The following is a 16,315-nucleotide window of genomic DNA, read 5'->3' on the forward strand; positions in this document are numbered from 1 at the left end:
CCGCGCCCCAAGGCAGCCGGCCGGCCGGCGCGGAGGAGCGCTCGGCCCATGAGTGAGCCGGGCCGGCCGGGGCTGCTCGCGCGGGACGGGAGGAGGGCCAAGGGGGGGGGACCGCGGAGAGCTTCCCAAGCGGCTGCTGCGCCCCCGGCCGGGGGCGGGGCGCAAGAAAGGCCCGCCTTCTGGGCGGGGGCCGGGGAAGCCTGGCGGCGAGCGAGCCCGAGCATGCTGGGAGCGGTGCGGTTGCCCAGCGACGCGCGGCGATGGTGGGGTCGGCGGGGCGGCTTTCGGCGGGGCGGGTCGCGCAGGAACCGCCGGAACAGCAGCCCAGGCCGCGCAGCGCCGCCGCCGCGCTCCTGGCCCGCGAGGAGGAGTACAGGTAGGGCGCCGGCCGGAGCGGCTTGCGGGGAGGGGGCGCCCGGGGCTGCTCCGCCGCCCTGACCGCCCGCCCTCGTCTCGTCTCGTCCCGTCCCGTCCCGTTGCAGGCGCCTGAACGCGGCCCTGGAGGCGAAGGCGGCGGCGCTGGTGCGGCAGGCCGATCAGGTCATGGTGAGTGGGGGGCCGCGGAAGTGGGCCCGGAGGCGCTGGTGGCCGGAGGGAGTGGCTGGGCGGCCGGGGGTTCCGCTTCTGACGGCCCGCGTGCTTTTCTCGCCCACCTGCCAGAGGGACCAACAGGAAGCCTTTGCCAGGCCCATCCCGGCCCGCGAGGACGCGTCGGAGGCGGCGGCGGCCGCCGAGGAGAGGTACGGAGGGCGGGTGGGCACGCGGGACCCCTTGCTTCTGGGGGGCCGGGCTCCTGCTCCGCAGGGCAGCCCCGTCCTGGCTTCTCCAGAGCCCCCTCGTCTTTGGGGCTCGCGAGAGCGTTAGTTTCCCCGGAATCGAGGGGGGGCTGCCCCCGCGTCCCTCCTGGGGCTGCCATTTAGGGCACAGGGGAACCGGAGGGAGGTCTCCGCGCCCCTTGCTTTTAACGTTGGCCCTGTCCCATCGGGGCCCCTCTTGAATTCAGATGACGAAAAGATGCAGCCGTTTCATGGTGGCAGCCCTCCTTCAGTCCCCTCAAATTTGAGGGTTATGAAGAAATAAAACACGTAGTTGGTATGCTTTACTCTCCCCAAAACTGTAAGCTGTCACTGCCGGTTTTTTTTCTTTCCAGAGATTTAAATTCTCCTGAACTGTCAGCTCTTCCTCTTGAAGTTAATAAGGTGCTGGAAGCAGAATTTTCATTTTATATCTTTCTAGAGAAATGAGTTATAAGCCAGTAGGGCACTTGTGAGTTGGGGGTGGGGGGGGCAGGGGGAGCTGAAGAGTTCTAACCCAGCCTTACCTCCTAAGAAAAGCAGGTCTGTAGGCACTCTGGGTGTTCCTTAAGGCTCAAGCCTGGGGCCCCAGCTGTGTGGAGCCCATCTCTTGGTTGTGTTAACAATGGTTTGTGATTTTTCGTGACTACTGTGTTTTAATTTTTTGTATATGTATTTGCTTTTATTTGTACTTGTTTTTATTTGTTTTTAACATTGTTAGCTGCCCATTCAATAGCTGGTGATACGCACTGATTAAATAAAGTTAACAAGCAGATGTGGAAGGATTGTGCCATACCTGCTGAGGATGCTGTGGCTATGCTGCAAATGATGGCCGCACAGGCTGCCACAGGCAGGGGCGAATTCTCCTTCTCTGGAAGTTGGAGGGTCTTTGGCTAGAAATACTCTACTAGGCCCTGTGCTGAGCAGAATTAATTCTATGAAACAGAGTTCAGCCACTGGCGCTGACAACAGCTTATTCCATGTTACCTCCAAGTTACTCAGGTTGGCCTGTTCCATGAGCCTTAAGAGACATTTTGACCTGGGCCAGGATCTGAAAAGGAAGTCAAACATGACTCCCTAGGGGATAAGACTAGACTGGTAGACAATGCAGGGCTGCCTTAAAGAAGTCATTTTTCATAAAGAAAACAACGTTAAGAACTAGCTTGCGTGCTGAATATCTAAAAACATTGGTTTTCTGACTTTTCTTTAGCAGCTACACAAGAAGAAATCCAGCACTGCACCTACAATTCGGGGTAGGCCGCTGACTGGACGAAAGGGGAAAAGATCTCTTCTAAGGTATAGAATGTGGAGCTGAGCACATAAGCACGATAGGCATTGGCACCTTCTGGGATGTTGTGGCTTTCATAGTGTGATAGTTGTAATTGAATTCAGCTACTTCTATCCAGCAGCCTGAAAAGGGCAAATGGTAATGTAGGTTGCATTAGTTGGAGGTCAAGAGAGCCAAGTCCATCTCTTATGCCGCCATTCCCAGGCTTGAATAATTCCCCCTTTTTATGCAGAGGGAAGAGAGCGTTAAATGTGGAGGGGAGGGATGACAGCACCCCTCTCTAGATAATCTCCCTCCCTGAGCAGGGTGTTTCATGGAATCCCCCTCACATTTGTTGGACCACTCCCTAATATTTCCATGGAAAATGGGCTCTTTTTGGTGGTAGATCTCTACAGATTTCTAAAAAGGTTACAGAACTTTGCTCAGTCTTCATGGCTGGCAGATGATTCTGGATTAAAGTGGATCAGATCACTTTCACAAGGTGGTGATTAGCTCCCTAAGTTACAATTCTAATGTTATACTTTATCCACGTTTTGCTGTACTCTGTTTTGTACAAAATGCTGTTCTGTGACCGTAGATAAATTTCACTTACTCGTGTTGCGTCGAATTGCCACAAGCGTGCAGTATTGTTGTTACCACGTTCTGCTTGATACTGCTTTCAACTTTACAGTACGAAATCAAGATTGCGGGATGTCAGAAGCACTCCTGATGTTGCAGCCCCAGGCTGCTCCCTGACAAAAATAACTGGGAGAATTGAAGGAGCCCTGCCTGACTTGGAAGATAACCTCATCCCAAGGACAGGGAGTGAACTTGGAGCAGGCAAGTGAGGAGGCTGTTCTGTTGGGGGGTCTCGTTTTTCATTAGTTGTCGCTTTCTTTCTGTAGAAGGGGGAGTTGTCTTCTAGGAGCTGGTCTTTCATCTAAAAGCCCTGATTTTTCATTAAACTCTTGCATTCATGGAGCGCAAGTGTGCATTTTGCAAGGCTTCCTGTTATGAGGAAATCAGTGTTTCAGCACGCTGTGCATTTTGCATGGCCTGCCAGAGTGTCTCCTTTCGGCCCGCTTAGGATAGGAGCCCTTCCAAGGGCAGGAATGGGTTTTGTGTGTGAAGCTCCTCCTCCTTAGGTGGAGTTGTGTGAAACAATATTTTGTACTCCAGATTTAAAATCTTCCGGAGGGCTTCAAGGTAGCTGCTCAGTTTCTTTCATAGAACACCTTTGGCTTCCTGAAGAATTGCTAGTTTCAAAACATGCATATTTAATCTACGGCCAAAGTGGCTTTTTTAAGCGTGGCTAAAAATAAGGTTCTTTTTAGGTCAGGTCTAGAAAGAAGTACTAAGCTAGACTGCTAAGTGTAACTGTTGCCAATTTGCAGAGGCCCAAATCCGGTTCCTAAAGGCAAAGCTGCGTGTGATGCAGGAGGAGCTGGATGCCACAGGGCAGGAGTGTAGCAAGAAGGTAAGAGCAGGTGCACCGCTAACTTTCCTCCAAAGACAGACGGTGACTTGCTTGTACTAAGCAACAGGTTGCACTTTATGGTGATCTGCCACATGAAGGTACTGTCTCACGTTCACCAGCCTGAAGTCCTCTGTGATAATCCCATTTGTGTTCACACTTGCAGCTCCTCATGAGATGGCCAGCCTTCCAGTTTTTCCCTTGCAGAAAATAGGAGGGTGGTCTCACCTGCTGCTTGGTGTGGATGTTGTGGGGAATGTCCCTAGAAGAAAAAGGGCCCTCCCAAGGAAAACAGGGAGGAGATGGGCGGTGGCAAAATTCAAAAATAAAACAGCAAATGTGTCTCCATGATCTGCCTGGCTTGCGGGGAGGAGAATGTCTCTGAAAGACAGGCTCAGCCCCAAGGACCACCATCCAAGCAGGGTGTGGGCTTTTCTGAAGGTGGGAATCCTGAAAAAAAAGGTGGTAGAGCTGCAGAGGAAGAACATTAGCATTAACCCAACATGGCTCCACCTCTTTTGTGGCTGTTAATTTTGGGCCCACAGGATGATGAGAACGAAAATCTCAGCAGCCGCCTTAAGGAGGCCGAAGAAGAACGTGGACGGCTGCACCGTGCAACCAGCCTACACCAGTCTCAGGTAGAGAAGTACAAAATGTTGTCAGAGGAAGCCAGCCGAAAAAGCGAGGGTCTGCAACAGAAACTCTCTGCGCTAGAAAAGGTAACAGCCATTTTGATCTCTTGCCTTCCTCGGAAGGATCATTACGAAATTGCTCACAGGGCTGGACTCACATCATGCTAAGTCTTGGTTTGTTTAACCATGATTGGATTAAGTCCTAAGGGCTCGCAACAAGTTTAGCCAAAGGCACATAAATTATCCAGTGTGAATTTCCCACAACTGAGGCAGGTGAGAAAAAATGGAAGCAGCAAATAGCTATAGAACACCCTCAGCATAGGACAAATGATTCTGCAGCTTGTTTGTAAAAAAGCAGTGGCATTGAGTGCTTCACCCGTGTTGCGGAAGGGCCGTCACTCAGAGGAGGGCGGGCGAGGCTTACCGGAGACGCCGTTGCTGCCCTTTTCCTGGGCTGGCAGGGCTGGACGTCAGGATGCTCCTTCCCGCTGCTGCACCAAAGGGCTCGTCCCCTGAAGTTGAGGGGGCTTGGCCTTATTTTAACTTGGTCCAACAGGAACTGGAAAACCTGAAGCGAGCACAAAAACAAGCTGCGGCGACCCAGAGCACAACGGACATTCGCTTGAACAGGGCTCTCGAGGAGGCTGAGAAATGCAAAATGGAACTGAACAGATTGAAGCAGAGTAACAAGGTAGGGGGGGTGCATGCTCGCGAATGGTGGTGAGAGCTAGTGGGCCCAGACAGCAGCTGTAGCAGATTGCTTATGCAGCAGAAGTAAATAAGAATGAGAGACCAGGCATTTCTGGAAGTAAAACAACATAGTATAAACAGACTAACCAGCTAGCCAGCTAACAACTACAGAGACTTCTAGTAAGAAGCTGGTACACAACATTAATATATTCTGTCCTGTGTACATCAACCATTCAGGAGCTTCTTGACCTTACAAGGACATAACCTTTGGTTCCTGAGAATATGACCCAGAGAGCCAGGCACCAAAGGTCCACTCAGAAAAGTAGCCCCCACGTTTTTTCCTGTGAGGTGTCTTTTTAAAAACTCAAGCCTCTGAAATTCTTCTGTGATTAAGAAATATTCAACAGCGGCTGCCTGGAAGCTGCCCAAAGGAATGTGGATTTGGGAGACCCTGCGGCCCAGGATAGTGCCCCTCCCCACCGCCCCGTCTTTTTCTACACACTGCTCGGGAAACGTGCCCATTTTTCTCTCATGTCTGCTGTCCAGTAGGATAGACTAAAGGTCATCCAGGAGGCTTCCTGATTACAACTCCCCCTCTTTTCTTTCCTATTTGCTGCCTGGTCTATTCATATTTGTTCTGTGCAGCGCATTCAGAATTGATGAGGAGATGGCAATTCTGCAAGTGCAGGCGTTGTGGGCTCTCCTTCTCTTGCTGGCAGGATGACAGGTCCTTTGAGCCACGGCCATGTATGAAGCGCCACATCCGTGCAGGGCTTTGCCGTCTGAGAAAGCTGCAGGGGCTCGTGACTCGTGCAGCAGGGCTGAGCCTTGTCATTAAGGGATGGCACTTCCATGCTCTCCTGCAGACGTGCCCAAGGGCTGTACTCACAATGGTGTACCCCTTTTTGTGTTCTTCCTTTCCTACTAGGATGTGGTCAACCAAGAGCATAAAAAACTTGAAGAACTAAAAATTGAAAATAAGAGGCTGGAGAAACAAAAAGAAGAACTAATGGCAGGTTTCAAGAAACAATTAAAACTGATCGACATTTTAAAAAGACAAAAGGCAAGCTATCCTATGCTACTAGTAACTTTAATTGGGTTAAAATTAGGGCTGCAGCATGCTTCACTATTGTTTTGACTGAAATTCAGTCTCTAGGTTGAAAAGCAATAATGAACTGGATCATGCGGTAAATCCACAATAATTACAAGGAATCTCTGGGGGGGGTTTGTGAGGGGAGGGGAAGAGTACATGGCTGGACAGCTGCCTCTTTCCCGGTAACTACTGGAGAGGAGAGCAGCAGGTTATTCTTCAATTGTGCTTTGACCAGAAGAGTATTTTAATGCTTGATTAGTTAATCGTAAAACAAGTGTTATTTCTTCCTATTTATTTTATAACCATCTTGGTGGCTTATACATAATAAACCTACTTTTAATCAAGGCAGAGGATCCAGTCTTTTAGATGGCTATGAGAGATGTTAAGCTCCCTAAAACTGGCTCTAATTCCCACCTCAGATACCGCAGGAGATAGAGCAGCTTTGGATGGTCTCTTGTAGCAGTGTCTCGAGGGTCCTGCTGGCTGAGAGGTGGAAACTGGTTTCTGTCTTTGGGGGATCGTTCAACAGGGGTTGCCAGCCAGTCAAATACATACTTGAGCTATTTTTCAGATAGTGCAAGATGAGCGAGAGAGAGATGTAAGGATTTCCTACTCAAGTGAAAATCGTTTTCCTCCTCAGATGCACGTGGAATCTGCCAAGATGCTTTCTTTCACTGAAGAGGAATTCATGAAGGCCCTGGAGTGGGGCAATTCTTAACGCAATGTGCAGCATCACCCCTCTACAGGGGATGTGGATCATCTTCAGAACACTGAAATTGAACCACTTTTTCTGGGGGAAAAAGGCAGAATATATGCTTTATACTTAGCCTGTTTGCCTCTTCCCACCAACATTTTTGCTAAAAGCTTTCTCATTCTTCATCACTTAGCAAGGTTAACCTAACCTTTGCCACTCTTTTAATTTATAGCTGTTGTTAAACTTCCAGGCTGTTGAAATAATTTGGATGCTCACCATACTCCATTAAGACCAGAGAGTCCCTTAGTTTTTATTATTTGAAGTAGCTTTATAAAGGATTTTTTTTCAAAATAAAAGTACAGGAAATGATTTAATCGATCGGGAGCATTTTTCAGTTAATATAATAAAAGAAATGTAATAGGACATCGTATCAAAAGTAGGAGCTAACTGGAGAAATGACAGCTGCAGCCACTGAAGAAGGCTATTTACATTCAGGGGTGCCCCAATAACAAAAGCTTCTTTGGCTTGTTTTAAATCACTAACTTAGCAGAGAATACTACAAATTATTTGTTAAAAACGCTTCCAACACTTGGAATGATCAAAGAGAGCTCTAGTCTGTCAACTAAAATTGCAGACTTCCAAGAGAGAGCTGATGGGATATCATGTCAGTGGAGCAGCGGATGCAGCTTCTGTGGCCAGGTGGCTCCTAGGAGGACTCTAAAGGGGAAGCGGTGAAAACTCAGTTGCCTTCGGAAAGCCCGTCCCTTGTTCTCTTTTGGTAAGCTTGCCGGAACTCTTCTCCAAGTATGTTGACGTCTTGCTCGTCCTTAAGAATTCCCTGGACACAACAGAAGAAAAGGTTCAACATAGCATTATCAGAACTATTTTTAAAACTGCTACTTAACTGCACAGCCGTTTAAAATTATACAAACAAGATAGCCATTTTTCTCATCCCTTTTGTTTTAAATTTAAAACCCTCCCTTCAAAACAACAGTTCATCCTGGTTCGGTAAATACCCAACTTTTTCACATCAATGAGAACCAAGAAATGCATTCTGCCACTTTATCACAAGCGTCCTTCCAAAACTCGAGGGCAAAGCAGCCCAGCCACTCCCAGATCTGCAGGGGTAGGATCTGGTCTACAGATCTAGTGCAACCCACCGAAAGATTGCTAAAAATACTCCTTGTAGCCATTTCACTACTTCAAGCCACCTGAACCCAGTTTGGGTGCAGGACTGCGGGATCCGCATCATGAGAAAACATTTGAAGTCTTTGGGCTAATTCCCATGTAAGAATTGCATACAGAACACACAGTCCCGGCTAGAGGGCGGATGCTTTCTCCCCACGAGGAGAAACGGGCGAGAGGCACTGCAGAACTTGCCCACGTTCTCCCTTGCAATTTCCAAAGGTGGCTACAACATGGAAGTGTTCTGCTCTATTCTGTGTCCCAGATGACCCATTTTGAGACTGTCCTGGCCTACTGGAACCCAAGCAAAGAAGCGCAGCCAGGATGGAGAGCAGTGGAAATAACGGGAAGAGAAGGTTCGGCGGAGGAGAGCGAAGGCGGGACAGCCCTGAATCCTTGGCAACAGCTGCTGGCCGGCGAAGATAACGCTGGCTCCAAGGGCCAGCATTTTGGCTCGGGCAAGAGCCAGGGCTTATGTTGCACTCTGTTCCTCAAAAGCTGGTAAGAGCACATCTGGAGTACTGGAGCAAAGGGCCAAATGGCCGCTCATCTGGAAGAATCAGAGTGGAATTAAAGGAGCCCTTCAGCTCCTGAAATTGTCCATGCAATTTATGTTTGGAAAGGAAAACCTCAGTCTTTTCACCATGAAGCTCAGTGCTGAGGTAAAGAGAGGGACGGGGAATGGGACTGGGACAAAAGCGGAGGGTGTGCAGGGTGTTCCCCAATCAGGAGCAAAAACCAATGTGGGGAAGAGCCAGGGGAGCGGGGGCGGAAACTGGATTAACAGGAAAAAAGCGGCATCGAACAAATGCCACCCAGAAGCAGCTGTGTCCGACACCATCCCCTAGAGTCCTGAACTGCCCCCTCCGTGCCTTTATTGGGAGACATGACTCTGGCCTGGCCCACCACCCATCCTCCCACCCACCACCACCACCACCACCTCCTCCGGGCCAAAGCAGAACTCCATTAAAACGACTAATCCCGCTCCTCTTTCAAGCCCATTCCCATTTTTTGTTGTCTCCTCCTTGCCCTTCAGCTCCAACCATGTGCAGAGTTGTCAGGCGGACTGTTCGCTCCACCTGCCCCCCCCCACCCTAAGACCTGCCCAAGTTGGCCCTGATCCATCCCCTCAGGTAAGAGCCGCCCTCTCCACCTTTTGAGAAGCAGGCCAGTCTAGAGTAACAGGCCTTCCTCTCGGGGCAGAGGCCCAGCCCAGAGCAGTATTTGCACAAGCCCTCCCGCACACAGCCAGCTCAGAAGGCCTCCGCTCTGTCGTCAGACTGCCCACGACTTACCCGCGGAAGATACCCCAGGAGTTTAACTGCGTGCTCTTTAAGAAGCTTCTGTCGCTCCTCCTCAATGATGTCATCGATACGTCCTTTCCTCCTCTCGTCTATTTGTCTTTCTTCTACTTCACGTTCCTATGGTAGTAAAATTGAAGCGTGTCACTTTTCTGTTTCAAAACCAGTTTTGTGCTTTGGCTGTCAAATATCAGCTGCTCTTCTTAACACTGGCTGCAATCTGAACTCGAATGCCCTAACCAGGCCTACTGGAGTGCCCAACAATGCTTGAATCGTAGGTGCAAATACTCCTGCGTTCTACTCAAAATGCTGGTTTGGAGAGGGCTGGGTTTATTCGTACTGATTTCTTTCAGCTCAAAGGATGGGTTCACCCAGCACGCTGAGACAAAGCATCCATTACTAGCCACAACGGTTACATTCATGTTCACTTACGAAGGAGACAAAACTAAATGAACTAGAATTTCATACTGGGAAATGTAAAGTTCTGCATTCTGGTAGGACAAATGTCAGAGACACCTGGCTCAGCAGCAGTATGTGTGAAATGGATCTGGGTGTCCTTGTGGACTGCAAGTTAAATATGAGCCAGACTGAAGCTTCTAAAAGGCAAATGCAACCTTGGGTTACATTACCGCAGAATTCAAGCCAGGGAAAATGATTTTTCCACTTGACTTTCCCCTGGTCAGACCCCACTTGGAGTCCTATATGCAGCTTTGGAGAAACAGCAGGTATAAACTACAAGGAAGGGGGTCCTGGCTAGACATCAGGAGGAACTTGACATGATCTGTCAACCCATGGAACAGACTGTAAGAAGAAGTGGTGCATTCTCCTTGCTAGAGGTCTTCCAACAGAGGCTGGATACTCATCTGTTACAGATGCCTAACAGAACCTGCAATTAGTAGGGGGTTGGACTAAATAACCTCTAAAGCCTCTTCCGGTTCTAGAATTCATTTTGACTTTGTGCAATGCGTGTCCGAAATCCAGCTTACCTTGCCTGCAATGAACTGTTTGCGTCGTTCTTCGATCAGCTTCTCTACTTCTCTCCTGTGTTCCAGTTGCTTCATTCTTCGTTTTTGAGCGTTCATCTGCTCGATACGGTCGTCTTCTGCGAATTTGGCCAACATGGCCTGGCAAAAGGCCGCCTCCTCTTCCTTCAAGGCCTGCAGCAGCACTTTCCTTGAGGCCAACTGTTCTTCGTACGAGTTCCGTAGCTCTATGCGCTGCCTGATCATCTTCTCCATCTCTTCCTGCATGTGGAACAAGAGCTCAGCCCCAACCACCTTTTGTGCTCTTGGTGAGAAGTACAGCACCAAAGGGACTTGCGGTAACATGCCTCAGGCATCCTTTTTCCCCTGCCACCCCACGGGTGCCCCCCATGCCAACATAGGACTTGAGCCAAAGGCATTTACCATCTCCTTCTTCCTCTCTGCCTCAGCTTGTTCTTCAAAGTGCAACTCGGCTCTGATCTGATCAAGTTCCTCTCGCTCCTGTTGTTCTTTTTTCAAAACTTCTGCAAGCTGCAAGCAAGAGGAAAGGCAACTTTAGGCAGCTCCCACCCAACCAAATCTGGGGAACGGGAGGGCAATTTCAATACCATTTGCTGGAGCTTTCTTTTTTTCTCCTCATTTTCATGAATCTTGGCCATCCGGGTGTCTTCTCTCTCCTGCCACATGTTAGCAAATTCCATGAGCTTCCGATTCTCCTCTTCCATCTCCTCATGCTGCCTTCTCTTCCGCAGGGCCTGGTCTTTTTTGAATTCTTCAATGAACCTCTGTGTGGTCCTTTTTTTCTCTAGTCTGTCTTGTCTCACCCTATGGGAGAAGTGCACAGCTTCAGGAATGCTCCTGGGGGACCCTTGGCACGCCCTCTTCCCTTGGGTCTCCTCTGTGACCTGCCCTGCCCCCTGCTTCAGTGAACACTCTGAAGTACACCTGGTTGCAGGCACCCGCATGGGCACACAGCTGGCTGCCATACAACGATCTTCCAGGAGTCCCACTGCTCCTTATGACTACAAGGAAGGGAATTACAACTAAAGAGGACTGGTTATAGCACGAGAACCCCAGCCAAGAAAGGAGCCACCAGCCTTAAGAGACAGTCCAAGCTTTCTCCCACACGAAGTAACACATCCAAAGGTTTCTGAGGTGCCTCAGGCAAGGGGGGGAATGGGCTGAGGCACCGCCAGCCCTGAGGTCCCTGGAGAACTGCTTCCCTTGCACAACAGGGCCATAGCTATGACTCCAGTTACCCAGGGATGAGAGCTCCCCCCACTGGATGCCTTTAAGCAGAGGCTCAACAAATCACTGATTTGGATCTGAGGAGGAGGGATGGGCTCCATGATACAAAACCCTGGTGAACATGAAGCGAGAAATGCCAGTCCCAACCCCCGGCATGTTAATTCTCAGGCCAATTCATACTGAAGAAAGTACAAGCAGTGTAGCCAAACAGGTTTAACATAATCTAAACTAACTTTTCATCTTCCTCATAGATCTTCCTCACAATTTCATCAATCAAGAGTTTCTCTCTAAGGAACTCCTTGTAGGCAGCCTGCTTCTGCCGCTCTTGCTCCTCCAGCTGCTTCTCCAGTTCTTGTTGATAGAGCAGCTTCTCCTGATTGCGCCTAATTTCAACAGCATTCTTCTCCTTGACTGCTCTTTCTTGTTCTTCCTTCATTGCTCGGTAGATCTCTGCATCCCCCTTCTGTTGGCACAATGAGGAGGCCCCAACAAGTACGCCATTGCTAGTATACATACTTCTTCAGGTACCTAGTACGCACGTGTATATATGTATGTATATTAGGTGCCTGAAGAAATAGGCATACCCATCGTGCTATTTCCCTTTGGAATAAATAGTATTATACAAAGCACAAAAATGAGTAATAACTGCTAAGCAAAAAAAAAAAAAAAAAGAGAGAGGAAAGATGGGAACAGAGCTAACCCTACTGGCCATGAACACAATTCCCAATTCTTACACTACCTTTTAAATTCTCACCTCCCTTCTGCAGATCTCATCATCATAATTCAGCCCAACTTTCTCAATCTTCCCATTCTTGTCAACCCATTCCCTCTTCCTTCACATCTTTGTTTTGCACGTTGATCCTCTTTCATTCTCTCTATGACCAAACTACCTCAGCATATGTCTTTTGTACTGGTCACATTCAGTCCACACCCATTCGGCACCCATTCATTCTTGATCCTCTCATATTTTGTTTTACAACAAAGGCTTCCAATTACATTCAGCTAATTCTTGTTTCTCCTGACTCAAGCAATTCTCACAACCATTTAATAAAGTGGGCACAGCCAATTTCTATTCTTTCAACAGACATTTATTCAGGCCAGTGACCACTTACTATCTTTCTACCAGCGTTTACATATCTTAAAAAATTATTATATTTAGTTATTACTGAATGTACACCCCCTATTTCTGTTTATTCAAACATTCATGGCAGCTCATAACAATACAAAATTAAACAATATCAATTTCCCTTTTTTTAGTACACATTCTACCAAGGTACACAAATTCATTTACTTGCTTTGTTTTTTCCCTCTATTTACATATAACTTGCATCTAACTTTGTCTGAGACATTAACTTTTGGATACATTATCTTTGTCGCATCACAGTATCTAATATTTGCTACAAATCATTCAGGTTTTCAGACAGCACATCATCATCTGCATTTATAACTTTTCATCAAGAGCCGCAAAATTAAATATTCCACAAAAATAGTTACCATTTTTTCATATTTCAGAGCTTCTTTCTCAGCAACCTGAACAGCCCTCTCTTTATTCATATATGCAGATTTCAATTTCCTCTCCAGTTCCCGCAGTTCAATACTAGAAACAAGTGGACAAAAAAAGATGAAAATGACTATTTGGTTGAGGAGCCCCCTAAAGAATTAGCACGAAAGGCACCATATGGGGTAACAGCGGCAAACAGACAGCAGGCCAACTGCAGGCCAACCAGTTAAGGAAAGCTACATTTAGGGACTGACCTGCTGTCTCTGACCACACCCCTCTGTTCCCTAAGGCCAGAGTGGGCCCCAGCCACTGCTTCTTCATGCCCCTCAATATGCAGCCGGCTTTCTTCACATGGGCCAACCATCAGGATGAGCTTCAAGCAACATAATCAGAAATAAGAAGAGCCACAAAGTGGTCAGTGAAGGAAATACCTGTTTTCTCTGATCTGTTGCCTCATCTTTTCATCTCTCAGTTTGTCATGGTTTAATCTTGCTAATTCAGCTGCCAGTTTTTCTTCCTGTTGCAATTCCAGGTCTTTCAGCCTTTTATTCTCTTCTGCCTGGCAAAGCACAGAATCTCATAAATTCCTGTGTACACTTTTCTGCAATTGCCTGATGGTTAATGAAGTCTTGTAGATGTTGAGCTTGATAATAATTCTTACAAAACTGTCATTAGAATGGAAATACCTGGTTTAATTTCATTGTGCAGCGCAGGAGATGATAATTTGTTAGCTGTTATTACTTTGGCATTAATACTTACCTTCATATTTTTAACAGTATGCATTTCTTTTGGGGGGGCATGGAGTTTTTGCTTATTCTGTTTGAGCAGCAATGGAATGCCTGCAAAGCTTTTAAAGCGAGAGGGCTCGCTGCAGCTACCAACACAGACCAGGGAAACGTTCCAGCATCGGTCCTTACCATATTTTCCGTAAAGGCTTTAAAGAGAAAGGGGGAGACATTACTGTGTCCCCAAAGAGACTTCCACTGCCGGGGAATATTCCTGAATATACTTCCGCGCCGCCCGCCCGCGCCCACCTTCTGCAAGGCCGCCTCCAGGCACTGCTCGTGCTGCTCCTCCCGCAGCAGCCGCGTGACGCGCTTCTGCTGGACGCGGTCCTCGGCCTCCCACATCACCTCCAGCTGGTGGACGCGGTCCAGCTTCTTCCGGTGCTCCAGCTCCCGCATCTGCTGGAAGTACAGCTCGTGCTGCTTGCGGTCCATCAGCTCCGCCGCGGTGGGCCGCCGCCGCCGGCTCTGCTGCTGCTGCTGCTGCGCCATGGCCTGCCGGGAAGCCGCCGTCAGCCGGCCCGAGCGCCGAGAACCCCGACCCTCGTCCGCCGCCTCGTCCGGGAGCGCGCCGGGCGCGGGGACCCGGCAGCCCCCGGGGGGACCCGCCAGGCAGTACCCACCGAAGCTCCCCGGACCGCCTCGCGGGGGCGCGGGAAGGCCCAGCTCCGGCAGGGGAGGGCGCGGGGACCCGGACGCACCTCTTCCTCGGCGCCGCGCTGCCTAGCAACGGGCGCGCTTCCGGCGGAAACCAGGGGCCTGCCCCGGCCTGCCCCGCGAGGGAGGGAAGAGAGCGCACCGCGTCTCCTGGCAACGCGCTGCGCGCCCGTCCCCCGCCCCGCCCCACCCCGCCCGCCCGCGGTGGCGGCGGCGTCGGCGGCGAACCCGCCCCGGCCTCTTTCCTGAGCCGCGAGCGGGGCTGGGGCCGGTGGCAAGTTGCAGATCGGGCCGGAGAAAACGGGCTGCGGCGGGGCAGCCCCTTCCGCCCCGGTGCACGCAGAAGCCCGGGCCGGAGGGCTTGAAAGGAAGGAGCGAGCGAGGCTGGGCGCAGACGCGCTGACTCAGTCCCATGGCGTTGGCCGGAACAGGCTGCCTCGCCGCGCGGGACCCTCCCGGCGGGGACGGAGCACGGCCGCGAAAGGGACCCCGGCCTCGGGCGGGGCCTGAGCGCGCGTCGCCGCTGGGCCCTTCCTCGGAGCGCGACTCCCCCTCTGGGGCGAGGGCGGCCGCTTAGAAACAGCAGGCAGCCCGGGGAGCATCGGTGGCCCGCGCGACGCAACCGAGAAGCCCCGTCCACGGGATCGGGGTGTCTCCCCCGACGGCGCGCTCCTCGTTTTAGCATTTACCGTGGTGCAATAGCAGTTTATCCGTAGAAACCGGGGGGCCGGGTTGCGGGACCGTTTCTATTTTGCTTTTTTTCCACTTCCCAAGAAGGAGCATGTTCCAAAGAGCTACTTGTAGTTCTTTGCTCCTCGGGGAGCAAAGAACTACAAGCTTTCTCCAGCACCCAAAAGCAGGGTTGGTAATCCAGGGCCAGCTGTTATGGGCTTTAATTGATTGCTGAGTCAAATTAAAAGTTTGCCCAATTTACATCTGTGGACAATGTTCTCTTCCATTAATTACTGAAAGCCATACAACAGCACACCTAGGCTGGTGAGCAGGTTGTGACCCAGAATATTACAGTATTCCTGGGCATGTGTGGCATTTGAGGGAAAAGGGGCTCATTTAATTTCAGAAGATAATCACAGTAACTTCTTTCAAAACTCTGCAGGCTATTTTTCAGATAAAATCAAGGCTGGGGCTCTCTGAGCCTTTACAGGTTGGCATTCTCTATTTGGCGGCTGAAAAGTCTTTGTGAATTGCCTCTAAAGCTTGTTTACAACTCTGCTCTAGTTAGAACACTGCCTTGAACTGCAAGGCTAAATGCAGTTCTTTTTCTCTCCCCCGAAAGGTTTAATTCCATTCCATTTTGGTTGATCTGTACATTTATGCTTGCAGGTGCTGGAGGAAAAAAAAATTCCCGATGTTCTGAAGCATCTGCCACATCTATACAATTCAAATTAAGGAGAAAGATTGCATCCGCCCTTCCTTCAATGGGTCAGGGTAGGAGAGCCTCCTGGATCTCGGGCCACTCTAAACAGAAGGGCCTCTTTGAAGCCCCCCGTCCCATGGCCTGAAATGGTCCTGTGCCTTGGCTACATACGTATGTTGTGGGGCTTCATCTTCATACTGGTTTTAAACTTGTATGCCAGTCATAATTCTCAAGTTGGGTAGCCTTATTAATCCTTCCAACACCCCCCCCCCAACGAGAGGGAGACTGCTGGAAAGAACAGAGGTTCCGCCCCAATACACCAGCCTCTGCGACTTTCCTAGCAATTTCTGTTGCTGTGATCCTCTCTTCAGAGATGATCCAGCCTGAGACCTACGTTTTCTGGAGAACTGAAGAAGTTTCAGTGGCACCGGAAGGTGAATGATAGCAGCAGCTCAGTATTGCCTCAGAACGTGCTGTGCCTTGGGAGGCTAAAAAAACCTAAATACTGTTTGCATGCATTTGCAATTACAGGGATGGTACAAATTGTACATGGGGCCTAAATGCATTCCTTCTGGGGGAAAAGGGCAAGCGACAGCCTGGGAAACAGCAAGTTTCTCAAATGTACACGAACAGGAA

The 16,315-nt window shown here is 49.8% G+C and overlaps 2 protein-coding genes across 4 annotated transcripts; one reads left to right on the plus strand and one right to left on the minus strand.

Moving 5' to 3' along the window:
* Positions 1-245: 245 nt before the first annotated feature.
* Positions 246-6,744, plus strand: TEX9 (testis expressed 9). Of its 3 annotated transcripts, none has more exons than XM_063314505.1 (11): positions 246-376; positions 483-546; positions 661-740; positions 1,151-1,199; positions 2,005-2,090; positions 2,753-2,901; positions 3,456-3,538; positions 4,081-4,254; positions 4,724-4,858; positions 5,786-5,920; positions 6,591-6,744. In XM_063314505.1, exons 1-11 carry the CDS (start codon positions 261-263, stop codon positions 6,666-6,668), a joined length of 1,149 nt encoding a protein of 382 aa, XP_063170575.1. In that variant the 5' UTR covers positions 246-260; the 3' UTR covers positions 6,669-6,744. The 3 variants fall into 3 exon arrangements, with proteins under 3 accessions (XP_063170575.1, XP_063170576.1, XP_063170578.1); XM_063314506.1 differs by having other exon boundaries at positions 2,008-2,090; XM_063314508.1 differs by lacking the exons at positions 246-376; positions 483-546; positions 661-740; positions 1,151-1,199; positions 2,005-2,090 and having other exon boundaries at positions 2,844-2,905.
* On the minus strand, positions 6,745-14,363 carry MNS1 (meiosis specific nuclear structural 1). Its single transcript, XM_063314504.1, has 10 exons — positions 14,349-14,363; positions 13,897-14,142; positions 13,294-13,421; positions 12,856-12,958; positions 11,595-11,824; positions 10,722-10,938; positions 10,537-10,644; positions 10,117-10,374; positions 9,125-9,250; positions 6,745-7,482 (listed from the first exon to the last, which is right to left on the minus strand). Exons 2-10 carry the CDS (start codon positions 14,137-14,139, stop codon positions 7,384-7,386), a joined length of 1,512 nt encoding a protein of 503 aa, XP_063170574.1. The 5' UTR covers positions 14,140-14,142; positions 14,349-14,363; the 3' UTR covers positions 6,745-7,383.
* Positions 14,364-16,315: the final 1,952 nt, after the last annotated feature.

This window comes from Candoia aspera, chromosome 13 (assembly GCF_035149785.1).
Source record: "Candoia aspera isolate rCanAsp1 chromosome 13, rCanAsp1.hap2, whole genome shotgun sequence".
Classification (NCBI taxonomy): Eukaryota; Metazoa; Chordata; class Lepidosauria; order Squamata; family Boidae; genus Candoia; species Candoia aspera.

Excerpts from the sequence above, each read along its gene's own strand:
- MNS1 (XM_063314504.1), bottom strand. The coding sequence starts at position 14,139 with ATGGCGCAGCAGCAGCAGCAGCAGAGCCGGCGGCGGCGGCCCACCGCG. Across the intron at positions 13,422-13,896 it reads TGGAGGCGGCCTTGCAGAAG|GCAGAAGAGAATAAAAGGCT; the intron begins GTGGGCGCGGGC and ends GTGCTTTGCCAG. Across the intron at positions 11,825-12,855 it reads CTCTGAAATATGAAAAAATG|AAGGGGGATGCAGAGATCTA; the intron begins GTAACTATTTTT and ends TTGTGCCAACAG.
- TEX9 (XM_063314505.1), top strand. The coding sequence starts at position 261 with ATGGTGGGGTCGGCGGGGCGGCTTTCGGCGGGGCGGGTCGCGCAGGAA. Across the intron at positions 547-660 it reads GGCAGGCCGATCAGGTCATG|AGGGACCAACAGGAAGCCTT; the intron begins GTGAGTGGGGGG and ends CCCACCTGCCAG. Across the intron at positions 2,902-3,455 it reads AGGGAGTGAACTTGGAGCAG|AGGCCCAAATCCGGTTCCTA; the intron begins GCAAGTGAGGAG and ends GCCAATTTGCAG.